This window comes from Corylus avellana, chromosome ca9 (genome assembly GCF_901000735.1).
Source record: "Corylus avellana chromosome ca9, CavTom2PMs-1.0".
In the NCBI taxonomy this organism is placed as follows: domain Eukaryota; kingdom Viridiplantae; phylum Streptophyta; class Magnoliopsida; order Fagales; family Betulaceae; genus Corylus; species Corylus avellana.
The window spans coordinates 15,767,745-15,795,299 of NC_081549.1; the positions used below are offsets into that span (position 1 = coordinate 15,767,745).

Sequence of the window (27,555 nt, forward strand, 5' to 3'; positions counted from 1 at the left end):
GATAAAAATCAAACCCGAGGAAAAAAAAAATAAAGTAATGAAACTCGGTATTTAGTATTTAACCCTAATTTCTATAATAAATATGAGAGCAGTTTTTATAGAGTTTACTTGTTTAAAAAGTGAATGAATTGTTTAAGATTTGCTACTATATGTATTCATGTAAATACTCTTTCACATTTATTACTGGCTATGGGTGTAAAAGCAAAAACTAGGAAACCGGTGAACCGAGAAACCGGTTTGAAATTGGTTGGAAAAAATCGGTAACCGGGTTGCCTGATTTTAGTTATCGATTTTGGGGTTTTTAATACCCGGTTATAATCGAGTAACCAGTTATATAATAATAATAATAATAATAATAATATATTTTTAATTTTATATATATACTTTCAAATTTAGTATATTTATTATTATTTTTTTACTCTAGGTTTGTTTTTTAACATGTTAATATTTACTATTTAGTGTTTAATCTCATAAGAATGAGATTTGTAGTTGAATCGGTTATATATCATATATGTAGTCTATGTAGATGTAGTTTAATCTCATGTATTATGTAAGCTTTTAAAATGAATTTTTATGGCATTTTAAGGCTATTTTGTTTTTTTTTTTTAATGGACACAATGGTTAAATTAAGCCTAAAAATTAGGCTCAATACCTAAAATAAGCCCAAAAAAGAAAAAAAAAAGAAAAAAAAAAAACCGGATAACCGGGCACCAACCGAAACCAGCTGGTTATTGTATAACTAGTTAACTGGGTACCCGATTCTGGTTGCCGGTTTTGGCCAATAACCAACAATTGGGACGAGGTTTTCACCCTTGATGCTAGCAATTCAGACATCAAAATTGATAAAAATCTCTAGCTAGGTGTTTGACTTACTTTGACAAGTTCAATGGCCGCCGGGTTTGTGGGCAAGTCCTTATAGATTGAGACCTAACAAGTGGCTCTCAAATAGTGACTAGCACAAGTGTTCAGCATTTGGATCCTTAGTTAGTAAATATTGGTTGTTGTTATTACTAGTAATTTGGATAGCAAATGTGCGAGAGTGACTATGATATTGATTTGTCCGAATAGATTGACGGGCTATCCAAAACCTACTTGAACAAATACTTTCCACAAAGATTCATATTTACTGATCGATAACAATTCAGACATCAAAATTGATAAAAATCTCCAGCCAAGTGTTTGACTTACTTTGGCATGTTCAATGGTTGGCGGATTTGTGGATAAGCACGCATAGCATAGTTCCTCGTAGATTGAGACCTAACAAGTGGCTTGAAGATAATGACTAGCACTACTATTCGACATCTAGATCCTTAGTAAATATTGGTTGTTGGGATCGTTAGCAGTTCAGATAATAAATATGTGAGAGTTTTTATAGTATTGATTTGTCCGAACAGGTGGATGGGCTATTCAAAATCTGCTCGGGCAAATACTTTCCACAAAGACTTATATTTACTACCAACAATTTAAATAACAAAATTACTAAAAATCTATTTCTTATTGTTTGAACTTGAGGCTTGTGCATTGCGTCTATTCTTACCATCTTATAGAGGACTACATCAATCCTTTTTAACTACTTACACCTTCATGTTTGTTGCTTCCTATTTATTTCTTCCTACTACAACTTGGAGCAAAAAATTAAGAAAAAAAGAAAAAACAATGTGTTTTTTTTTTTTTTTTTCCCTGTGAGATGTAATTATTTCTCTAACTTGATATATATTTAGAGGAATTCATTTAAAATTTTTATTTTCTCCTAATCATGCATGTGCTCAAAAGTTTATTTTATATTAAGACCATACTGTACTTCTGGGAATACTCCAAATATTAACATATAGAATTAAGGCTGAAGGACAAATGCATTAAGTTTAATATCACAAAGTTGAGTATTAAAATTTTAATATGATGTTTTTATAATAATTTTGAAAAAGTGCTTAGAAATATTTAATTTGAATTTAGTTGGGACAGACGGGGATTGGATAAGGATCCACCAAGTTGAAAAAAGAAAGAAAGTATATGATTCATGAATGTGGCTTTTACTGAGGGAATCTTTTGCAAGGAGTGGACAAGGATTCCATGAAACATGCAATCAGATGTGGATATGACACGTAGGGTCGGAACAATTATAAATACTATGAGAATGAAAAATGTTAGAAGTCAATAAGTTTCTTATATTTGATTTATATTTTTTTATAATCAACCATTGAATTTGTAGGATCCACCATTGATTTATATGAGATCTACATAAGTCTACAAATTCAATAATTAATTGCAAAGAAATATTAACCAAATATAAAGAATTTATTAACTACTATCATTTTTTTAAGTGTTCTTTTAGTATTTTTTTTTAACTATAATGTAATTTTCAAAATTACTATTAAATTTAAAATTATTATTATTAACTTTTAATCTATTGATAATCTGATTTTACATTAAATTCATCAAAAGTGGGTCAATGTTATGATTTGTACAACACTAACCAAAAGTGTATTTGTTTGCAAAACCAATTTCGTCACACATGACGATTGTGTATCCTTACATCAAAAAGAGTCAGCACTGACAACCCCAATCTCTTTCAAATTCTTAGCTGACAAGGACACCCTATACTTTTCCATATGGGCTGTTCTTAGGATCCAAGTGAATCCCCTAAATCTTAACATTAATGCTATTTGGCGGAGTCTACTATAACTGTCACATAATTGAGCAACAAATATTAAAAAAAAAAAGAAAAAAAAATTGCATTCAACTAGTTATTTTGACTGAGTAATGCTATAAGTCTCTCTAAGAATGATGTGGTTATTAAAATTATTATTGGACGTGTGATTTTTCATTAATGAATTTTGATTAAATAATAATTTTAATAGCCACGTTATTCTTGGAGGGACTTAAAATAAACATAAAAGAAACTTCTAAAATTACTCATTCTAACTAAAGAATTAGTTAACTTTGTTGAGCATGACAACTCAATAATGAATAAGTTAAAATAATGAAAAATCAATTTGATTATCTCATCTTCTTTAATAGACTAATAGTGAAAGAAAGTAGATTTTTTTTTTTAAAAAAAAAAAACTAAAATTTATAGTAAAAGTGAATAGTTAAAACGCTAAGCATGATGTGGGTGTTTTAAAAAAGTGGGTAACTAAAATAGAAAAAATATATATTTTAAAGTTAATTTTAGCTAAATATTTGTTGTGTCGGGTGTGAATTGTTGACTTTAAAAAAATGGGTAGCATAAACTAAAGAAATAAAAGGGAAAAAAAAAAAAAAAAACCCTTTAACTAAAATAGAGAAAAATTGAGTGAGCCAAATAAAAATGCTTGAGCAACTCTCAACAAAAACAAATAAGTTGACCACCTAACCTTATGATGAATTTCCATACAAAATTCCAGGAGTTTTGGGAGACACAAAAACTGTTCATAAAAGAAACTTTTAAACTGATTAATAAAGACCCTACAATTATTTATTTATTTATTTTATCTTTTCTTGCCGTCCAAGGTTAGGCTGCTGAGTGAGTCCAAGTTAAGAAGATGGTGTAACTTTTTTTTTTTTTTTGGTGTCATTTTCAATTAAATGGGCCCCACCCCAACCTCTCTTTCTTTCCTTTCACTCGCCAATAAATGGCACATGAAAAATCGTCCCACACAATCCTTTGCCATAGATACGCTGCTTAATTGAAAGTAACATTTCAAACAAAAGTCCAAACATTCTTTAAATAACACACACCCCACCATCTGTTCACAGGAAAAAATGCTTACTCCTTCACACGTGTAGAAGACCCATTCCCTTTGTCATTTTCTTCTGGACTTGTTTTTCTTCATGGCTTTCATGGGATTTTGAGGCACATAATTCTGTCATACACAGTTTTACAGGATTGGGATTGGGATCTCAATTGTACTCGAAGCAATTGGCACAATGACAACAACCCTCTCACAAAACCCTACACTAGCATAAGGTTGGTCGGATGGTATATAGATTGCCCATTGACCCTAAGCGAGTTGGTTCGATTTAATATCTGACCCTTTTGGTTGATTGAACAATACCGAAACCGACAATTGATGGCCATCAGTAGGAGGCCTAAGAGTGTACTCGAAGGGGTCAATGTTCAGTCCTAGTTTGAATTGATACAATAAAAGGGTTATCCACCAAGATAAGTAAAAACTACTGCAATTACCATCTTTCATCCCTTCAATGTTAAGTGTCTTTATCTGTCAAGACCATTTCATACAACAAAAGGTTATAAAGCTTCCAACAAACGTCTAGTTGGGATAATGAAAACAATAGCAAGGACTTTCTATGCCTAAGGCCCAGCAACTGAAGAAAGTAGTCCAGCCTCAGTCCCGCTTCTCATCTGCCACTCCCACCGCTTCTGAAACAGACTCTGGTGCACCGGGTACAGCTTCAACCCCCACCTGGAAACATGAAAAATTCTATTTCAGTTACCCAAGAAGCATATTTATCCAAAATATAATACAAATAATAAAAATCATCTAATCTGTTTCACACTATCGAGAAGAAAAAGGAACAATTACAAAAAGTAATCGAAATATCATTAAATGCAAAGGCCTAGAAAGGGAACAATTACCATTAGGTCCATTAATTAAGGGCAACTTAGGCTTACTTTTTTTTTTTTTTTTAGATCTGCCACCCCTAAGGGTCATGGGGCGGTCTGGGGTGGCCGAAGCCACCCCAGCCCCAACTAGGGTGATCCGGCCACCCCTTAATTTTTTATAATTTTGTTTTATAATTTTTTTAAAAAAATATATAATATTTTATTATTATTATTTTTTATGAATGGGACAGATGTCCTATTTATGGCCTCAAGATCTCTTTAAAGAGATCCTGACCATTAATTATATATTCTCCAGTCCAAAATGGCCTGGAGAGGATCCTGTTCCCTTCCTAATGTACTTTCAGCTGCCCAAGGTCTACCATTGCATTAAATGCCAAGGAAAATTCTATAATGGCAATCTTCAACCTTTAGAAAACAATCAAATGATGAAAAATTAATCTTAGTTTCAAGTAGGTCAAGTGGTGAATATTTGCTTCCAGAATCCAGATTCTAAGTATATAACAATCATAAACTCAAAGCTGCTCAAAAGTGGCAATTAGAAACTTCTTTGCTACAAAACATAACAAACAGCACACTCCAGCAGATCTAAAGTTCATATCCGAAATATCTTTAATGTCAAAAATCATTAAAAACAAAAACAAAAAAAAGCCTTGCTGTCAAACCACCAGCCATCAGTATTCATGGTAAGTTTATCCAAGAGGATTCGTCTGTTCTGCACATTCTCAAGTCACTAATATGAAGCATACGGAGCTACCATAGTGCTAAGCAAACCAAAGTGACTAGCAACCCAATTAACAAGTTTGAATAGGTCAAATAGTCATGCTAGACCAAAGCCTCTAATTTCTGTAATATGACGTGATTGTTTCACCAAATCAAAAAACAATACGTTTGATGGTTGGACCTATAAAACGCAGGGATATTTCAAGAGAAAACTAGCAAAAATTTATGGAAGCATTTGGAATAAGTTGCAAAGGTTATATCATAAAAGATTGAGATTCTCATGAATCACATTATGTACTGACCCAAACACAACATATACAAGAACTTCAACCATCCCAAATTTATTATTTAGCAAGAATTCTTTAAAGTTGTAGACAAAACCCTACACAGGGGTAAAAAAGGGGTGGGACTCTTATCACTTCCAAGACTCTGCGAGCTTTATTGTGGCCAGCAAACTCAAGGCTTTAAAAGTTGATTTAGGGAAATAGAATGAGGAGGTATTTGGCGATGTAGGGAGAAAGAAAAAGATCCTTTCGGAAGAGGTTTGCGCTCTTGATATCATTGAAGAAAGCATTATGCCTCAAGGAAAGAATGAAGAAGGCAGAAGTTTTAAGCGAGTTAGAGAGATCTACTCTCACGGAGGAGGTGAGTTGGAGGCAAAAATCTAGGGCATTGTGGTTAAGGGGGAGGGGGGGTGGTTGTGTGTGATAAGCGCACAAAGTTTCTTCACAAAGTGGCCAACTCCAATAGGAGGAAGAACTCCATTGACTCCTTGTTGATTGATGGTACATCTCTCACTAACCGGGTGAGGATCAAGGAGCACATTGTCCAGTTTTAAAAGGAATTGTATACCAAGCAGTTCAGCTGGCGGCCTTTGTTGGATGGTCTTTCCTTTGATTCTATTGGGGAGGCTGAGGCTATCTGGTTGAAGAGAGAATTCGAGAAAAAGGAGGTGATGGAGGTAGTGAAAGCAATGAATGGTTACAAGGAGTCAAACCTTGATGGTTTCTTTGTGCCGTTCTTCCAAACTTGCTGGGATTTATTAAAAGAAGACATTAAGAAGGTCTTTCGTGACTTCCATGCTAGAGGTAAGTTCGAAAGAAGCCTTTATGCTACATTTATCGCCGTCATTTCGAAGATTCCAGGGGTTCCTGATCCCAAGTACTTTTGCTCAATCAACCTTGTGAGTAGCATTTACAAAATTATTGCCAAGATTTTGGTAACCAAGCTAAAGATGGTGTTGGGGAAGATTATCTCTAAGTTGCATCCCATACGTTCCAAGAGGTTCATTAGAACACCATCCACCCCATGAACTGACAAATTTAGAGTCTACCACCACACTCTACCAAGCCTCTCTCTCATGTGCATAGCACCATAGCCATTCCTTAAGAGAGCTCAATTGAACATCAATAAGTTCTGGACCCCCAACGCTCCAAGGATCGGAGAACAAACCTTAAACTAGCGTACTAGATGATATTTGAACTTTCAACCTAGCCCACCCCATAAGAAATCACATTGAAGCTTCTCAATACGGTTTGCAACAACCGTAGGAAAAGGAAAGAGAGACATAAAGTACGTAGGTAAATTGGAAAGTGTACTCTTTATAACGGTAACCCTACCACCCTAAATACATCATTTTCTAACTACCCAAATGACGCTCTATCCCACAGCCCATAATACCTACCAACCCATCCACATCAACAACACCACCCAAAGGAAACAAAATTAACTTAGCCAAATTAACCTTCAAGCCTCAGACAACTTCAAAACATAAAAACAAGCACCGCATATGTCGTAGATGATATGGGTCAGCCCCGCAAAACATCAAATTATAATCTGCAAACAGAAAATGCAAGATATCAATCCTTGTCCTAGAGAGAAACCAGATAATAGTCCCACACTCACTGCGGCAGAAATCATCCTACTCAACACCTCATCACAATGACAAACAACAAAGGGGACAAGGGTCCCCTTGTCTCAAGTTGTAGGAGCTACTAAAAAAACCGGTAAGAGTGCTACTCACCAAAAACGAGAAACGCACTGTGGAAATAAAGTGAGCTATCCAAGAGTGCTACTTTCCCCCCAAAACCACACCTCCTCAGCATGTCCATAACATCATAAAATCCCAATTAACGTGATCATAGGCTTTTTCTAAGTCCAGCTTACAGAGTACACTCGGCTCCCTAGATCTTATTTTACTATCAAAACATTCATTGGCAATAAGAACAAGATCTAGGATCTGCCTACCTAGGATTTGCCCACGTATGGGGTGGAAATATGGTTCCTTTTTGGTATGATCTGTGCTATAGGGATATGGCTCTTAAGGACATGCTCTCCTGATTTATTTGGCATTGTGTGTGCAAATGATGCTTTTGTTGCGATTCACTAGGAGTTGTTGGGTGGATCCACTCAGTGGAATGTAAGCTTTGCTAGAGTGCCTCATGATTGGGAGGTGGATGTTTTTGCCTCTTAATTCAAGGTATTGTATTTAGTTAGAGTGAGACGGGAAGGTGAAGATAAGCTTTGGTGGGTCTCCTTCAAAAGAGGTTTGTTCGTTGTTAGATCCTTTTACAGTGTCTTAGCTCGCAATAATGGCTTACACTTCCCTTGGAAGAGTGTTGACGGACCAAGTTTCCTTTAAGGGTGGCCTCTTTTGATTGGTCGATGGCCATAGGAAAGATCTTTACCTGGATAATCTAAGCAAACTACATGTCATCATAGTTGATAGATGTTGTATGTGTAAAAGAAACGGTGAGTCTGTGAACAATCTTCTTCTCCATTGTGAGGTTCCTAGTGCCTTATGGGATGTATTCTTCAGTCAATTTGAGTTATTTTGGGTTATGCTTAAATGAGTAATCGACTTATATGCATGTTGGTGGACTGCCAGGAGCACTCGGAGTGTTGCTATGTGGAAGATAGTGCCATCATGCCTTTTGTGGTATCTATGGAGAGAAAGAAATGACAAAGTTTTGAGGACCACAAGAGAACTTTGGAGGAGTTTAAGTCGTCATTTTTTTATATTTTGTATCTTTGGACAGCAGCTTTTGTTTCACCTTAGTGATTAGTTATCATGATTTCCTTGTTCTGTTTTCTTCTTCTAGTTAGGTTTTTTCTCATGTATACTTCTTGTGTATCTGAGGGCGCCTTACGCTTTTAATGATATTTCGATTACTTATTAAAAAAAAATAGACTTGCACCCATTACATGCAAGTTGGGGAAAAGAAATAACCATACAACGCTGTTCATCACAGCGGGAAAATGTTTATGCTTTCTCAAGTATAAGGCTTGTGTAGCAAAGAACCTACAAATAGATATCTCAAAATCCCGATTTCTTCAATTGAGTGCCAGTCTACGATTTCATGTCTATATCCTTAGGGAAAAAGAAATCTTCTACAATATTAATTAGATAGATTTCATATGGAGCAGGGAGCTGCTATCATAGCCACAAAGTCGATGGCTCACAGTTGTGCTATCCTCATGCATTCCCAAATCTTCAACATCAAAATAGTTCCCTCAAAAGAGGATATAATTATCAATGATCTCTACCACAGTGGAGGCAAAATTTTCCCACCACTCCAGCTACCTCAATGCCTCATCCTTAAACATGTTCTTTCCAAAAGAAAACAAGTTTTTGACTTTATTTTTTTCTTTCTTTTTTGGGTCAAAAGAGAATAATAATGCAAAAACTGATTCTCTTAAACCCAACAAGATTCCAAATTGCGTGTAAAAACAAAGGGGAGCACTGAATAATCAACAAAATGAAAAGCATTAGCATTGGCTCACTCACTTTGCTATCATTTTTGGCTGCAGGCTTATAAGGACAAGCCGGAGGAACCCTCTCTGGCTTCCTGTATTCCCAGCCCAAAATCCCATAAACTTTTCCCTGAAAATTTCACATAAAGAAAAAAAAAAAATTTGAATTGCTAACAAAAATTAAAAAAGAAGAAAGCGAAATTGGGCAAAAGTGAATTAGAGAACCAAAATTAAAGGTAATTTCCTCTACAGGAAAGTGAGAAACGAGAGCCCAGATTAAATAACAACTACGAGCGCAGAGAGGGATTCTCTTACCATGATGTAATAGAAGAGAAGAGGAAGAATATTGACGATGGGGACGAGGAAAAGGGGTAATAGACACGCCAAGCAGACCTGGAACATAAAATAAACATAGTTTAAGGTAAAAGAGAACTCGATCAAGCGCATGAAAATGGAAATTTCAGAGATTTTTACCATTTTCAGGATCGTCTTCTTGGTTTTGCGTACGATCAATATGGAGGCCGATAGCTTTTGGAAAATTCAGATGGTTTGTTTTTCTAGCGTGAAGAGAAGGATCCTAATATCGTTATTTCTTATATAAAATTGTCTTTTGTACAAAGTCAGTTTTAAGGTAAACGTCATGTCGTTGAGAGACTCTCTCTATAATCTGCGAAAACGGCAGGAAAAGAAAGAGGATAGTCTAAAACGATGTAAAAATTTGGCCCATGCAGGTCTCGAACCTGCGACCTTCGCGTTATTAGCACGACGCTCTAACCAACTGAGCTAATAGGCCAAGTTTGGTTAGACGTCTGACAGTCAAATATTCATAAAACAAAATAGACCATTCGAGAGTGAAAATCCATAGTTTCTTTGTTTTTTTCTAGAGCTACACCGTTCGTCAAACAAATTTTTGTTTGATAATCAATAGTATGTATATAAATACACTCCTAATGGTCCAATATTATAAAAAGCTTATAGGATCAATCACTTCAAAGTTCAAACTGTGTAGTATTTGAGGTGAAAGGAGTAGATAACGGCAACAAATCATTTCACACTCTCCAATATGGGATCATCCAACCTTTTTAACTTATCTTCCTATTGCCCTATCAACCAAAGATAATCTTATTTGGCTCTTATATATCAACGAGTGGGAATCACCAAAGGTATTTCGTGTAAATAGGTATAATTCATATAATCCCACAATAATAATGTTGTAGTTCCAGCCAAAATAAAAAAAAAAATCAAAAGATTAGATGATATTGTCACATCACCATTATAAAATAAAAATGTGGTATCTAGCTCTTGGTCACGGGTGAGCTGTAACATATCCGACGAGAGGCCCTAACCATGGCCATCTAAATTGTAGGGGCCTATCTACTGCATTAGCCCAACCAAGGGCCTGCATTTGCACGTTATAAAAGAGAATAACTAAACTGTATATAACAGCAAAATTGTTTTTTGCATTCATAATAGAATCCATGGGTTTCTCTCCAGAATACTTAAGAAAATAGAGGAGGATAAAAAGTAGTGTACAAATGGACAGGCAACACATGATATACTCTCTATGTTATGAAGTAAATAACATAATCGTTTTGCCATGAATTATGATAACCGAGATTGAATGTAGATGGCCATAACATGACAATGTATGGCCCCCCCGTCCAGGGTTTCTTTCAATTAATTACTAGCACTCGCCCCCTTACAAGGCACATCAGTGCAGCGACAAACAGGTCTACCAGAAGCTTCCCAGCCATTGAAGCCACGTTCCAGAATCAAAATGTTCTTTATTCCTGCATCATCCTTGATCTCCTCAAGATGATTAGCAAACTTTCGCGCACAAGTTGGTCCACGAACCTAGAAAACCATAACATTGTATAGATATCAGGAAACCCTTCAACCATATTTGGTAAATTTCAAACGTATCATATTATCAATGGAGCTATTGACTGATGCAACATGTCAAGCCAACTATTTAAGCTTCAAATTCTTTGTGGTATGTGAAGAACCAGGAAAATAAGGTGAAACAAATGCATCAGAAATAAATGTGCTGTATCTGAAAGCAACCTAAATGCAACAATTTTATTTACATATGGTGTGAGGAAAAGAAGAAAAATTTAGAAAAAAATGGTTTAAATCAGATTGAAACAAATTTATGAATGCAAATTCAGTATACTAATGCTAAGGGCAACGAAAAGAAATCACAAATTTTTGTTTAATTGAAGAAGATTTGTTCTTAAATAATATGCAGATACAGACGTTTGAGCGTCACAGTATATAGAGTCAAAAATCTTGAAGACTGCATTTTTATTTTTGATAAGTAAAGCAAATTTATTAAAAGCACAAAGAGCGTGACCCAACTCCACGAGAAGTATATAAGAGAGAACAACCAAAAAGATCAAGAATTAGTGCAAGGCTTTGTGGCTTTTTTAAGTTTTCCATCTAATGAAATATGCAAAACTTCAAGATAAAGTGGTTTTCCACAGGGATCTTAAAGACAGGTGATGCACATAGTAAATGAATTTATATAGCATTCGAATAAGCTACTCCGTTGCAAAGTTTCGCCGGTTTAATACCAGAACCAATGATTTGAAGTGGTCAGCACATCCGACAGCAACAGTCATTTAGCAATCCACAAATACAATGACGAATCACAGAGTACAAAATAGTGGCTGCAAGTCAGATTTCAGACTGCATTCACTTCACTTTTTTATGTCACAGGAAAAAAAAAAAATCAACAAGAAACAACTGATTGATTAGTACTCCAACACTAACATACTCCACGCCGCTAAGAATCACATGCTCATGCTGCATTGCGTTTTCCAATTCAATTTGTTTTCGTCAGCACAGCACACCTCCCCTCCCCACAAATGGTATGTATAATACAATTTTATCTTTTTGGGGGAGTTTGGGGTACTTGTATTAGAATTTTTTGAGTGCATGTAAGTATGTAACTTTTCATTTCAGCATCACAAATAATATGAAGTAGACAGGGATTGATTTGAAGAAACCCAGTAGATAATCGAATCCAAAAACGAATACCCAATAAATAAAAAAATCAGGAAAACCTAACAGGGTTTGAAAACTGCAACATAACCTGGCTGAGAGCGCAGTGGAAAACAAGGGTATCTTTCCCCTTCACCTCCTGAATAAGATTGGATATCTTGTCAGAGAAAGTGTCGCTCGCATAGTGCAGAGACCCAGATATATGACCGTCATAACTTCTCTCGTCATCCCTGGAAAAACCCGTCAACACATATGAATGGAAGAATCAAATAATCCACCGAAAAAAGAAAAGCTAAATTATGAATCAAAATTGGAAAGAAGAGTGTATGCTAGTGAACGAACCTGACATCTATGATGGCAATATTGGGGCGGCGTTTGAGAGAGAGCAGCTGAGAGCCAGTTAGGTAGGAGACGCTCCGAGCCATCCCTCTGCTTTTCTTCGTCCTTCTCTTTCTGTCCCAGATAAAAAGGAGGAGCTACCTCGTTGCACTAGGAATCTTACCTTTCACCACTATTTTACAATCTTGAAATTTATTCCTTTTTAACTATAAATAATCTATGAGTTGATTAATATTGATAAGTCGGTATCATCCAATAATTATTTTATTTAATTTATTATTTTATTTAATTTACTATATCAAAATTTAAAAAAGTATGCAAGCAGCAAGGTAACCCTTATAATTTAGGGCGGGCAAAAGAGGTATTTGCCAAATAAATATGTATCTGTTTATCCTATGCATGTAACTATTATTTATGACGCTTAGATGAACTTTATTACAAAAAAATATGCATAAGATAAACAAGTCGTAAACAGATCATGTCAAATACCTGTTTTGTCAGAATATGCTATAGAGTTAAATCAAATATTAAAATGATGAAAAATGATGTCCTATAAAATTTATAAAATTACAATATTATATTCATGAATTTGTTTTTTTTAAAAAAGGAGTTATTTTTAGAAGCATTATTAGTAGCCTTACCAAATTTTACTCACAAAAAATACACTTTTCTCTATTTTAACTATTAATTTTTTTAGAGCACTCATAGTCATATCATTATTTTAACAATTAACTTTCGATATTCTATTTAAATATTATATTTTTAAAGATTTGTTTATTCTTTATTTAATTATTAAAGGAAAAGAGAGAAACGGAAAATAAAAAGGTGGAGAGATAAACTATTTTTCATTCAATTGGTGAGTAAATACTACTCACTATTAAACTTATCACTTTTTTTCCATCAAATTGGTGAGGTTGAAAATGAGTGTCTTTAAGCATTTTCACCAAATTATCAACATCAAATTTAGGATAATTGAAACCATTTTTGATGATACAATTCTTAAAGGGTTAACTTTTCACCTCTAATTTTTAGTTTTAAATTTAAAAATAAATTTTGAGGCATTAAAAACTAAATATTAATTCATAAAAATTTAACTTAAAAAAAAAAAAGAAATGGGGAAAGAGAGAGGGATTTCTACGAATTAATTAATTTTTTTTTAATAAAGCCATCTGACTCTTACACTTGTCTGACTCTTCAGTGCTCCTTTCGCAAAGGCTTACCCGCCATCAAGGCAACAATCCTCTAAAACGCCATCACTTTTGGGTCGCTTCTCAGTTCTCTGAGTCTCACTGTCTCTCTCCGCACGCAAAGAATCAAAACTCTCCGGCATTGTCTTCACGGACGGTCGAAGCTGCAATGTCCGACGACGACGCTGACCCTGATTACCTTCTCTTTCTCCAAAACTATGATCAATTTGAGGTATATGCCACAGGAGAAGGCGTTGACGAAGACGAAAACGAAGACGAAGACGAAGACGAAGAAGAAGGAGAAACCGAAGACGAAAACGAAGACGAAGACGAAGACGACGAAGAAGAAGGAGAAACCGAAGACGAAGAAGGCGAGGAGTATGTTCCGGCGCTAGAATCTCCTAGGGTGGAAGAAGGGGGCCACAAGCGGAGGAGAACCGAAGGAGGAGAAGCGTGTTGCTCGTACGGAGTTGGGAGCGCTGAGGATTCCCAGGGGAATGAGTGGAATCGGAGTGAAATCGACGGCCTCTTTTGCCCTATTTGCATGGAAGCTTGGACCACTGACGGTGGCCATTATATCTGGTGCGAATGCTTACTCTTCCTTGGCCATTTTTTTTCTCACATGTATTCGAATTTTCAGAACCTTGAATCCTAGGGTTTTATTCCGGTTACATTAGAAAAAATTTATAATCTTTAGGTTGATTTGGGCACTAGGGTGGAGTGGGTAAGGGATTTCTTTTTCAGGTTTCGTAGTGGTAAACTGGTGAAATGTTGAATTTTGGATTCATAGGAGCGTGAAGGCATCAAAAGTTTGTGTAAGAGGGCTTGTGTGTGTTCAGGGTTTCGTTTAATTTGATAATTGACACGAAATCTTCTGTGGTTAATTTTAGTGATTTTCACTCTCTTGGTGTTTATTCTTTTTTTTTTTTTTTTTTTTTGAGGACTGCAGCTGTCTTCCTTGTGGGCACATTTATGGAATGTCTTGCATCAAGAAATGGCTACAACAACGTGTAAATTCTGGAAAGGTATTGTCTGCTATATAATTCTGACGTAGTTTTTATGAATTATCTGGAACGAACCTTTTGTTTGTTGACATTTGTATTGCCCCCGCTATGTAGTGTCCTCAATGCAATAAGAAATGCACATTGAAGGATGTAAGGAGGCTTTTTGCATCGCAGGTTGTTGCGGTTGATGAAGAATCACAAAAGGTCACCTTAAATCTTGTGGGGATGTTATTATATCCGAAGAAACTTAACAGGAATCTGAATCTGAATCATGGCTTTTTTTGTTTGCAGAGAATTCGATCACTTGAGGCTAAATGTGCTTCTCTTGAGAAGAAGGTGGGAATTTTATTGGGCAAAGAAAAAAAAAAGTTGGTCACATCTCTTAATTGATGGCCGTGTTAGATGGATTTTTCAAATCTGTGATACCCACATATGCAGGGGTTTGGCAAACTGATGATCAGGTTCCGTCTGCTATGGTTTGCTAAAAAAACCCCAAAGAAAAGGGCATAATAGTGTAACGACCTAGTTTCAAGTGGTCCTTGGTTAGCATATGGAGCAAGTGTTTAGTTTTATACTTGATGTGTAGGGTGTTGATTGGCGTAAGAAAGAAGCTCAATGGCAAAAGAGAGAAGCTCAATGGCAAAAGAGAGAAGCTGAGTTGCATCTAAAAGTTTGCCAGCTGACAGAGGTATGTTTGATTGGAAATTATGTACACTTTTTGATTGTATGAATTGCACAACCAATTGGGTATCAGAAATTCTTACTGGTCAGTGTGCGTTATGCTTTGGTGCTTCTTACGTAGCAAATATCAGCAGCCATGTTTTCTGTGAGCTTCTACTACTTTTGTTGGCAATAGTGTCATTCCTAAGTTCTCCATCTCTTTCTTTATACTTTCTTCTGTACAATGATTTATTGTAATTATGTGATAACATTGATTTAATTTTTACCATCTTGACCAAATTATATATTAAATCTCTCTTCCATTGAGCTTTATGGTTGGCTGTTTTATGCTTTCTTTATCCAGCCATGATATCTGTGCATGTTTCTGTAATTTTTAGAATCATTGGGATGTAGTGTTCTATTTAAATAAAAAAGACTTTTTTCAAGTGCTGCATCGGTTCTTTTCTACTATTGCTGTTGGTGAAGTTGCAAATAGCACGCTGGAATGTTTAGGTAGAAGAAAATTCTTTTATTATTATTTTTTTCTTTCTATCCCTTATTTGTTACTTTTTGGTCTCAAAAGTTTTTCTTTGCAGAGGGAAACTTATTTGGAGCATTTAGTAGGAGATATGCAGAGCAGGCCATCTGGATTAGTAAATGCGGGTGGGGACTGTCAAGGAAGACCTATGTTTGGTAATAATCTTTCTTAATGGAAGATCATTGCCTTGTGAAATTCATGCTTAATGTTAATTGCAAATACTTTCATACATGTGTATATATTGTACATTATATGTGTTCTCCAATGTGATTCTGTGGTTAGGTCATTTATGTCCACCATTGAGGAATTTTTGAGCAATGATTTTATGGTTTTTGATGCTTTTTGCTGCCTTCTTCGCTGAAGTATTTTGTTTTGATAAGTAATAAACCAATCTCAGCGCCCTTAAGTACACCGGGAGTATACAAAAGGAACCACCTAACTAGCAAGTGCCAAACTTACAAGGAAATCACTAAAACTTATTGACAATGGAAACATATACGCCATCATCCATAAATACAAAGTATCATAAAACAAAGATAAAATATTTGAATTGTGTAACTTTGCTGAAGTGTTATAAGCATTTTTTTTTTCTCTCTTTCTACCTATTGAATTGTGTAAAAATATTTGTATGTTTGAATATTTCTTGTAGGACACAACTTTGGCTCAAGTTTGTGCGTGCAAGGATCTTCTTGTAGTTTCATATTACAGGTTTGCCATTTCTTGCTGTCCATTATGCTAGGTTCCCTCTCCTCTTACAACATGCACCTTGAGCTACTACATACAATGATACGTTAAGTACACAGTGTAAATGCAAATGGCTCACCTAAAGATTACAATCTAAATTTTTATGATGAATAAATTTTAAAAAGGAAGAATTAGGGATTCAACCAAAAGCAAGCATCCACTCATACAATGATTTAAGCCGAATTTGTCAAGTATAGGGATTCACAAAAGAGAGGCTTAGTATATTTTGGCCCTCACCATATATATTTTTTTTATAAGTAATCAAGTAAAATCGTAAGGTGCTTTCATGTACATAGGAAGTATACAAAGGAAGCCACTTAACTATTAAGGGCAAAAAGAACAGGAAAATCATGATAATTAATAACTCAAGGAAAAACATAAGCAGTTGTTGAAAGATACAAAGTGTTGAAAGGACATGACATCTTGTACAATTTTTTTTGATAAGTAACGAGATTAATTGAAAACTAAAGGGCACACCCAAGTACAATTTTTTTTTAATAAATAATGTATATTAAAAAACGTGTAGAGGGACGCAACCCATGTACATAGGAAGAATACAAAAGAACCCCTACTAGGTAGAAAAGGAAGCACATAACACTAAGAAATCAGAAAATGTATACACATGCGAATTAGACCAAACCAAAGGGCACACTCAAGTACATAAGGAAGAAATATACAAGAGAAGTATCTAGCCATAAAAAGAAAAGAAATCAAGAAAGTCATTAAAACTAGAAATATGAAAACAATCATAGACAATCATTCATCGGAAAATAGTATAGAACAAGAAGGCCTTCAAGTCTGCCACTGTTTTCAAGGCTTCGGTCATTTATTTCTTTTCAAATACACCACATCATGCATAGTGGAATCATTTTTCATATAGCTTCACTTTGAGGACTACAACACTTCCCTCTCCAACAAGTGAAGAGGTTTCTTATATGGCGAGGCATGGCCCATGCTAACTCAAATAATTCGAAAATAGAGCTCCATAAGGCACTACAAAGCCATAGGGCCAACCATCGTAATGTTGCGGATTTCACCAAATAACTAGACAAACTTTTCTTGGACAACCACACAGACACTGACGCCTTTTGGAACACAACTTTTCTCTTATCGGTATTCACAATTTTGAAAAGAATACAAAAAAATCACTCATTCAAGCAAGCCCTTAACTTTTTGTAATGTTCCTTTGGACACCTTTCTCTTTCTTCTTTTGGCCCTAATGACTGAAACTTATTTTGGAACACAACCGTTGTAAGTTGAAGTATGAGGAACAAATGCATTTATGTTGTCTACAAATTTCTTTACCATTGGAGCAAATCCTATGATTATGTGGCTAGTTAGCTTTGTTCAGACTGTTCTATTTGATGTTGCAATATTTAGTATTCGAGATAGTTTATTAAATTAAACAATGAAGCGCTTCAAGTTGACTCAGTCTTAATAGTCTGTCTACAAAGTTTTCATTTTATTGAAATGATGGAAATATATCATGTGCTTGTCATGTAACAACTTGTTACATTTTTCCTTACTGAACAGTTCTTTCTCCGCAACTTAGAAGCAGTCTTGTTAGTTGTGGGATAAAAATCCACATTATTCCCAACCAAGAACATGATTCAATACCCATTACAACCAAAATCCAAATCTGTGAAAGAACCAAATTAAGAATGGCAAAGGTTTCACACAAGTAGACTGTGGGTTGTTGAATTGCAAGGTACAGCGTGGAAATCGGTCTTTTCCAAGTTATCACGTGACAAAGGCATGATATGTTTCACGTGCTTCAACCAACAACTACATGATAGATGGACTAGTGATGCTGAAAACATGAAGTTAGGGCCTTTTTTGTTTGATCTTGTAGTTCAAAGGTGGTAAATAATTTTTGTAGGTTTATTCGTAGTTAGATGGTGTGATTTACCATTCCTAATTTCTTTTCTTGTAACATCTTTTTCTTTACTTATTTGTGTTTTAACTTGATCAACCATTTCCTTGAGTAATGTTTGCTGCCACATAGCATCAAGTAACTTATCGTTTAAATTTCTGTAGAAAGAGTTCCAGGTAGATGGTGCACGTTTAGTTGATGTAGATTCTTCAAGCCAAATTATATTTATCCTGCGAAGGCTGTCTGGGATGGTGCCAACATCTGTACTTACCAAAGTAAAGTTTCTTGAGTTATGGCTTTAGTAGCATTGACTTTTCGGATTTTGTGGGAACTGCTCCTAAAATTATTGTAATTATTTTCTTTTGAGCATGGTTTTGCAGATGAGCTTGATACCTCCACATGAAAAGGAAGATATTTTGCTTCCTTCTAATATGAAAGTTATTAGGGACCTATGCATTTCTCCTTCTAATGGCAGCCATGCACTTTTTGCTTCAATGGCAAAATTATCAGTTCTCAGGTGTGACCTTATCTATATCGACTATTGTTTTGGTTTTTTTCGTCTTTAATCTTTTACCTTGATGACATGGTTGTTCCATTTGTTACAGTCTGGAAAGCAACAATATCGTCCTTTCCTATGATCTACCGGTAAAAGTTCAATCCATTTTATATGTTATTTTCAAGTAATAAAAAATCTTGATATCAGGTTCAGGTTCCATAGCCTTATGCTGCTTTTAATGTATGTATATGTATGTATGTTACATACATATATTTATATATACAGCGAACAAGATTGTAGGTACGATTAGATCATGATAATGTGGTTAGGGGCTTTTGGGCTTCTCCTTCGTGAACTTGCACCATTAGAAATGTTCCAAAAACTCTTTGTTGCCTTGTAATTCTACACTACAAATGATTTATTTTTATGTGATGAGTCTTATGTGGATGCACAAGTCCAAAATTTTAGTTTAGCAAACTTCATTAAGGGAGATAAATGAAATCTATCAACAAGATGAAGGCCCTCTGTAACTCTTTGAGGAAACTTCACTTAATCCTACTGAATTTTCATCGCATTTGCAATCTCCCCCCGAAGTTTAAAAACTCTCAATTTAGTGTATTGAGCTTTACAAAATTTGTAATATCACAATTCCGTTAGGATTTAACGGAGGGGGTGAGAAATTTCCAAAATACTCCTGTATTTTCCCAATTTTTTCTGTAATTTTGTAATTTCATAAATTTTATAGGGGTATAATGGTTATTTCACCATTTGACTATCTAATTTAACTCCAAACCCTAACGGGAGGGGTGAGATTACAAATTTTTTTAAAGTTTGATACACTAAATTGAGAGTTTTTGAATTTTAGGGGGAAGATTGCAAAAGTGAGAATAGTTGAAGGGGGTTAAATGAAGTTTCCTCTTACTCTTTAATATGTGGAACCTTCCCAAAACATCAATTGCGGAGTTCCTTAGTTGAGTGGGTTGCAGTATACGTATGTGATGTTCTTGGTTCTTTGCATGGTGCTGATAGTTGCAGTAACAAGTCCAGATCCAATACTCATTATGTTCTATATGGACATGGATACAGAGTGCATGGTGCAGAGTCTCCCATAAATTTGTTTCGTTTCAGACAGTGGTTCTATCCTTGCTGACTTGATATTGAACTGAATATGTTACTCCTGGACATACCACAGTTTCCATCTGGTATAAAAAAAAAAAAAAAAAAAATTCATCAAATTTTTCCCACTAATGTCTATATGTTTAGAGAAATGTATGTTCATGCCATTATCTGTTTTTAACTCTCTATCTACATATCCCAAACGTGGGGTACTTTGGCCCTTTTTCTATATTTTCCTTCACTATTTACTTTCTGTGAAAGTTGTTATTATTGTTACTTAAACAACGGAATATGTACTTCCAGGCTGCTGCTTGGTCATGCTCATGGGATCTCCACAACTCACATTACATATATGCTGGACTGCAGGTCTGGCCTTTAGTTGTGTTTTTGTATCTTGCAAACCCTAGTAGTTTATGCTGATCTTTTACTTTCTTTTCTCCCTTTCTTGTAGAATGGCTCCCTTTTGGTGTTTGATATTCGCCAGACTGTTGGGCCTGTTTATTCCCTGAGGGGGCTGACATGCAATCCTGTGCATACCATTCACTCACTTTTACATAGTTCAACTCTTACTTCCGGTGTTAGGTCCGTCCTATCTGCTTCGTCGATTGGCCTATGTCAGTGGATTTTTGGTGGTGCTGAAGAAGGGTAGGTTGTTATCATTGTATGTATGTATTGGTTGAGTTTGTTCTCATCTTTCTTGCTCAGGTACAAAGCCATTTTGAATAAATTATTGATCCTTTTGACTTTGTCGTATACTTTGAAAAACGCAGTTTAGACCCCAAACAACAACTTGGGGGGGGGGGGGGGGTTGAATAAGTGTTTTATGGAATTTATGTCAAATTAAAAACCACATAAAACAATCACCAGATATATGAAAGCTATAAATCAATCAATACAATTTGGTTACGAAGTAGAAACCCTTTGAAAAACTCTTTAAAGGTAAAACCACTTTGATGCAGCCAAACTCAAAAAACTCATCCACTATATAGAAGAATTCAATTGCAAGAAGTTTACACTTAACAAAACTTTTGTAACAGACACTACCTTGTACAAACAAGCAATCCACTTATCTCCTACTGCAATAGCCTAGCACCCTTGCAATCCCAAAACTCCGATGTCTTAAGGCTTTTTGTGAAGCTTGTGTGGTTTTACGAATAAACTCTAAGAGAGATCACTCAATGAAGGCTTAGGGATGTAAGAACTTAGCACACATAAATATGGCCTAGCACCCTTAGAAAAATTGTGCATGTCAATCCTTATATAGGCCTTGAGAAAACCTAAAGTTTAGGTTAAAGTTGGTTTACAAAACAAAGCGGCTGTTCAAACTTTTTATCGATCAGGTATCAACTGGACTTCTTTGTGGTTCAACTTTGAACACCTTCATTTGAACTTGTATCGATCGGCTATCAACCAGAGCTGTCTGTGGCTCTTTTGAGAAGCTTGTGAAAACATCGTGTTTGAGCAATCGAAGCTCTTTGTGGCTCAATTTTTCAACTCTTAGAATGCCATGTTCGAACATTTATGAACCATCTATCAACTAGCCTCTCTGTGGCTTTTTTATTTGAAGTGCAATGTACTCATGTTCAATCACCTATCAACTGGGCTTAGATTGGCAGCCTCTTGACTTGATATTTTTCAGAACAACTCTCCTTAATTCCAGAACCAACTTAAACCCTAATAAAGGACTTACAACTACATTAGTATTGACACTGAATTTGCTAACACAAAAACCTAACTTACTTCAATTTGCTCCTTGGTTTAGTTCAAACTGGTTACACATTGATGCATTCAAGAAGTTTTTTTTTTTTGATAAGTAATGTCAATGTATTAAAAAGCGCAAGGGGCGCAACCTATATACACAAGAAGTATACAAAAGAGCCCATAAATACAAGCTTTAAACTGAAAATGAAGCACATAAATCTAAAAATTCCGCAAGCATTGAAACTTGCGAAGAATACCACAACACTCTCCATGAGAAAAGTGTTTGGAGCACCCTTTTCTTCAATTCTATAATTCCCATTTCACAATCTTCAAAACTCCTTACATTCCTTTCTCTCCATAAGCACCACATTACACACAAAGGGGCCATCCTCCAGATTTGCATGACTGACCGCTTACCCCTTTGCCCTCTCCAACTTCCCAACCATTCCTTCAACCTACCCGGCATCACCCACATTACACCAAACAGCTAAAGAATCATATTCCATATCTCTACAACAACTTCACAATGCAATAATAGATGATCAATAGATTCATCACTCTTCTTGCACATACAACACCACTCTGTCACAATGATGTTCTTCTTACGTAGATTGTCCAACGTTAATATTTTCCCCATCATCGCCGTCCATACGAAAAAAGCCACTCGCGGAGGAGCTTTACTCTTCCAAATAATCTTCCAAGGGCCATCTACCGGGTCTGAATTAATCTTCACCTTATAGAATGACTTCACCTCAAAATTCTCTCTCTTTGAGGGAATCCAGCAAATTTTATCCACCCCATCATGCCTTACCTGTTGGGAATACAACATTTCAAAAAATTTCGAAACCTCCTCCAGTTCCCAATCATGAACAGTTCGAATAAACCTTACATTCCAATGAATAGCACCATTTACTGTCTCCATATTCTCCTCCACCCATATCTCCTTTACACATGCTATATTGAACAAAGTGGGAAACAAAGTATTCAATGATACCTTCTCACACCACACATCCTGCCAAAACAATACTCGAGACCCGTTTCCTACCTCAAACCGTACATGTTGCTTAAAATCATCCCACCCCCTTCGGATACATTTCCACATCCCCACCCCATACGATCCTCCTACCTCCTTGGAGCACCAACCACCCCTCATCACCTCATATTTAACCTCCACTAATTTCCTTAACCACGCATCTCTTTCATTTGCAAATCTCCACAACCATTTACCCAATAAAGCTCGATTAAATTGAATCAAATTCCTTACTCCTAATCCCCCCACCTCCGTAGGCATGCAAATTTTGGACCAATTTACCAAGTGAAACTTGAATTCGTCACCTACACCTTCCCACAGAAAATCTCTTTGTATTTTTTCTATACGCTTTGCGAATTTGAAATAGCGATAAGTAGTATGTGGGTATGCTAGAAAACGTACTTTTAATCAGCGTTAGTCTCCCACCCTTGGATAAATACATTCGCTTCCACCCTGCCAACTTCATCTCCATCTTCTCAATGACCTTATTCCATATAGATGGGTCCTTATTATGAGCACCCAAAGGTAGCTCCAAATATATAAACGGCATCGATTCCACTCCACACCCAAGTATACTTGCCAATCCTTCTACATCTCCCACCTCACCTATAGGAGCAATCATAGACTTTGATGCATTCAAGAAGTACAGATACAATAATTTTTTTTGGTCATTATCCTTTTTATTTTATTTTATTTTTTATTTTTTTTTGTATTTCCCCCCACTTTATGTTTTATCTGCCATATGCAATTGAAGGGGTTGATTGGGTTTATCTTGCCATGATATGTATTCTAGGGTTTTCCTTCTATATCTTTGCTTAATTTATGAATTCAATGGTTTGAATTCATTTTGGGAGCACTTCTTCCAACCTTAATTTCTTTGCATTCCTTGAGTAGGAACAACTCTAATTCTAGATGAATCTTTTATAACATGTTTTTTTTTTGAATGATTACGTCATTCCATCAAGCAATGAAGTTTAGTACACAATAAACAACGTGGCACTCTTAGCACTTCTAACTCACTCCTAACCATTCAACACCTTTACAATTCAAAAAAATTTACATCACACTACTCACTTACTCAAATTAGAAAGGGGAATTCCCCACCCAAGAACCCTATTCAACACATAATTCTTGAAACCCTTCTTAGAAAACACTATTTCATAAAATGGCCTCATTATCCTTTCATCAGACTTGACTGATTCTGCAGTTCTTTTGCAACCAAATATGGTATACAATTGCCCCCGGTACCAGCTTGCATATTATTGCCCTTAACCCTTCTCCTTTAGCATTTTTATTCCCCAATCTGTAATTCTTTCTCAATCCGTTTCAGGAACACCCCATATACACTTTTTCATTACCTCCGCAATCTTTTAGTAAATCCACAATCAAATAGAGGTGATCTCTACTCGATACAATTTCTGCAGAACACACATTTAATGTCCCTTGTATATGCCCATTTCAGCATTCTATCTTGGTTAGCAAGTCTATTTTTAATTCCCAACCAAAGTATAAAAGCATGCTTTTGGATTGCACATGAGATCCAAGCAATTTTCCACAATGCAACTACTGATTATTTGAATATAATTACTTCCCAAGTTTCAGATGTATTAAACTTACCTGATTTAGAGAACATCCAAGAAGGTTTATCAAAATCACTAATTTGGATGGAAGGAAGAAAACTTTGTATTGACACTAAATCTTCTGATCTTGCAGGCCTCCAAACCCATTGTTTATCAACTAAAACACTAGAGAGTTTTGCATCCACATGACTTACTGCATCATACACAACTTTATGCGAGAGTAAACGACCTGTAACTTAGGACTTACCTGTCATTTGGAAAATTGCTGAACGATCTACCGTTTGTCCAAACCCAAAAGACACAGCTTCTGAAATAGAAACAGACTCCACACAGAGCCACCGGAGGCTCTCCGGCCACACCGGAGTACGTTGGTGATCCTCAAAACCTCCAGTAAACTCTCAGAATCCACCAAATAAGCAAACAACACAACCCTTCACGATCGATTCATAAACAAAACACTCTGCAGTGTTCGTGATGGATCGAGCAGCACCAAATCTCCACCATTTGCTGGTGGTACAATTCAGATGATGCTGGCGGCACCTTCTTTGGGTGGTGTGACCTAGACGAGGCTGGGCAACATCCTGTTGCACAACCACAAGGACGTGGGTGCACCAGTTGCACATCCACGGACGGAGGAAAGAAACCACTAACCCGAAAATAGGGAACCCAAACAGTGCTCTAATACCAAGTAGAAAAGAAAGAAGGGAGTATTCGAAGATAATTCCCATGTGGTTTACTTGGGTTTAAATAGGAGAGAATACAAAACTAAGTATGGAAAGGAAATACTACACTCAGATCAAGTCAGAATAAATCAAGGAGGACCAAATCATAGCGCATCGGTAGTTTCCATCTTCAACAACTTCCTCCACCATCGACCCCTACCCTGGCCCTGACCCCGACCACATCCTCAACCTCTACCTCTTCCATTTTTCGCCATATATCATGGCAAAATAAAGAAACAAAACCCAAAAAGAAATCACAGCAGACTTACCCGAATATGCACTCCTTCCAGTCTTCAGTCGAAATCCGAAAAAGATCAAAGATCACTCCAGGCAGTCTTCAATTGCAAATCACCCAAATCTGCACTCCATCCAGTCCAAATCTGCACTCCAGCCAGTTGAGTGGTGTGACCGGAACTTTGGGTGTGCCTTTGCAATAAGAAAGCCATTTTAAGCACACCTTGTTCTTTCTCTCTCCTCACTCCTCTCTCTTAAAAATAATAAAAATTTTAGTGTTTCATTTAATTCTTCAGGGCTGATGAAGGCCATTTAGTGTATTATTGTATTAGTCTAAAAGTTATATCAGTACCATGTGATGGTGTATTCTAACATTTTTTCACTGGATTTTTGTGAAGGCCATTTTTGGTTCCTGAAACAGATAATAAAGGCGTTTGTATATCCCTTGCTTATTCTCCTAGCAGTGATGATATTGTTGCTTCATATCGTCCCAAAGTTGAGATGTCAAATGAGATGGCTATTTCTCAACCTTCACTAACTCAAGTTATAGGGCAAGGAACACAAGGCTCCCATGTTCATTATCGGGGGGTGGGGAGCAACTGTTTTCAAAAGTGGGGTTCTGCATGTGCCAATGTAAATGATATTCGACTACCCAAAAAGTCTGCAATTATAGACATAGAAAATCAAAATAGGTTGTTTGCATCTGGGGATGATAAAATGTGCGATTTGATCTTGCAAGACTTACCATCTTTTACAGTTCTTCAGCATCTTAATACACAAAAACATCCTGTTCGTGATGTGAAGTACACACATGCCATGAGCCAAGGTTTACTCAGTTGTTTAAGTGAAGACAGATTGCAACTTTTCTGTACCAAGCTCTCATGAGAAAGGTAAGCTCTTTTATGAAGTTGTTATATGGTTGCCTGACCTAAGTTTGAGTACAGTATTGATTTCTCATAAAAAAAGAAAGTTTAAGTACAGTGATGATTATTATTGTTGTTGTTTTATAAATATGATTGACTTAAGTTGTTATTGTTATTGTGTCATCATCAATTATTATTCTAAGATTTGAGAGGTATATTTATCCTACCATACGTATTCTACATTACACATCCAACTAGACATCCAATGTTTTTTAATAAACCCTGATGGCATTTTGTTGTTAATTTTGGAAGACATAATTCTTGTTTTGATTTGCAAATCATTTCAAAGTGCATTCCATTTGTAAATTGTTTGAAAACGAACATCTTGCTGCTGCATTTAAAGAATCAAATTTATGAGTTCATTATATTCTTTCACTACAATCAGTGGTCTCGGCTTTGCTTAATGTACCCATCTAACTAATTCGTGGGCTGATATTATTAATGGTGCTAACCTTAATGGCCATGAGATTTTTTTGACAGTGCTACTTTGTTGCTCCATTACAATTAGCAGCTCCATCACATGTGAAATGACTTTTTTCAAGTGATAATAGTCTTTTTCTCTCCTTTTTTATTTTTTTAAATCTATAGAAGAATCCCCAACTCCCACGAATCCACATCTATGGTGGGTCGAATCTCAAGCCTCCCTAAATGAGAGAACACAAATTCTACTAGGCTACAAAAGTGAAAAATAAACATCCTTTTTTTCTCCATGTCCTCAGATGGAGGTTTATTGCTGGTACTAAGATGGTTGATGCATGTTTGCACGGTTTGTGCTAATTCTTGTTCTACTTGACTTTTGTTTCAGGTTTCTGAATTTGTTAGGAGGCGTCGAGCTGACATTATTTTTCTGATACCAATAGTGTAATTTAAAATCTAATTTTATGAGAGCATTTTGTAAGGTTCACTTTAGTAGAAATTGTTTATTGAATGTTTATTATTAGATGGTTAAGGTTCAAATGAAATTTTCAGGTAGCTGCCGGAGTAATGAGTGTGCCTTGTACCGGTACGTGTTATATAATACTTAGATTAATGGTCATAGTTGTAAGTTTAAAGAGTAATCACTGCGAAGTGATATTACTTAGAATTCACTGGAGTATATATTTAATGGTCAAGGCAGGTGATTATATACATCTTCTTACCACCAGTGGCGGTGGTTCAGTGGTCCAAGGAAATTCACAAAGTGGTTGGGCATATAATAGGGTGTGGGTTCGACTCTTTGCAATGAAGAATCATCTATATATGCTTAATTAGTATTAGTCGCATTGGTTTCTACTGATGTTATGGTGAGACTGGGTCAGGCTATGACTCAATTGGTCTTAAGAGAGTGCCTGTGGTTTTTGCCTTTTAGGCCCTTCATGAGTAGTTCCT

The 27,555-nt window shown here is 35.9% G+C and overlaps 3 protein-coding genes and 1 non-coding gene across 4 annotated transcripts; 1 reads left to right on the forward strand and 3 right to left on the reverse strand.

Moving 5' to 3' along the window:
- Positions 1 to 4,142: 4,142 nt before the first annotated feature.
- On the reverse strand, positions 4,143 to 9,604 carry LOC132191298 (uncharacterized). Its single transcript, XM_059606246.1, has 4 exons — positions 9,512 to 9,604; positions 9,353 to 9,430; positions 9,072 to 9,167; positions 4,143 to 4,403 (listed from the first exon to the last, which is right to left on the reverse strand). The coding sequence occupies exons 1-4, from the start codon at positions 9,512 to 9,514 to the stop codon at positions 4,326 to 4,328; spliced, it is 255 nt and encodes an 84-aa protein (XP_059462229.1). The 5' UTR covers positions 9,515 to 9,604; the 3' UTR covers positions 4,143 to 4,325.
- Positions 9,605 to 9,756: 152 nt separating this feature from the next.
- On the reverse strand, positions 9,757 to 9,830 carry TRNAI-AAU (transfer RNA isoleucine (anticodon AAU)). Its single transcript has one exon. It is a non-coding gene; the product is annotated as a tRNA-Ile (tRNA).
- Positions 9,831 to 10,477: 647 nt separating this feature from the next.
- Positions 10,478 to 12,543, reverse strand: LOC132191313 (dual specificity phosphatase Cdc25). Its single transcript, XM_059606263.1, has 3 exons — positions 12,383 to 12,543; positions 12,132 to 12,270; positions 10,478 to 10,891 (listed from the first exon to the last, which is right to left on the reverse strand). The coding sequence occupies exons 1-3, from the start codon at positions 12,463 to 12,465 to the stop codon at positions 10,715 to 10,717; spliced, it is 399 nt and encodes a 132-aa protein (XP_059462246.1). The 5' UTR covers positions 12,466 to 12,543; the 3' UTR covers positions 10,478 to 10,714.
- Positions 12,544 to 13,588: 1,045 nt separating this feature from the next.
- LOC132191312 (uncharacterized) lies at positions 13,589 to 27,319 on the forward strand. The gene is made up of 14 exons (XM_059606262.1): positions 13,589 to 14,148; positions 14,516 to 14,591; positions 14,685 to 14,774; positions 14,862 to 14,906; positions 15,157 to 15,258; positions 15,827 to 15,923; positions 16,418 to 16,476; positions 18,550 to 18,660; positions 18,766 to 18,902; positions 18,991 to 19,030; positions 20,301 to 20,363; positions 20,449 to 20,642; positions 25,663 to 26,154; positions 26,993 to 27,319. The coding sequence occupies exons 1-13, from the start codon at positions 13,736 to 13,738 to the stop codon at positions 26,147 to 26,149; spliced, it is 1,914 nt and encodes a 637-aa protein (XP_059462245.1). The 5' UTR covers positions 13,589 to 13,735; the 3' UTR covers positions 26,150 to 26,154; positions 26,993 to 27,319.
- The last annotated feature ends 236 nt before the right edge of the window (positions 27,320 to 27,555 follow it).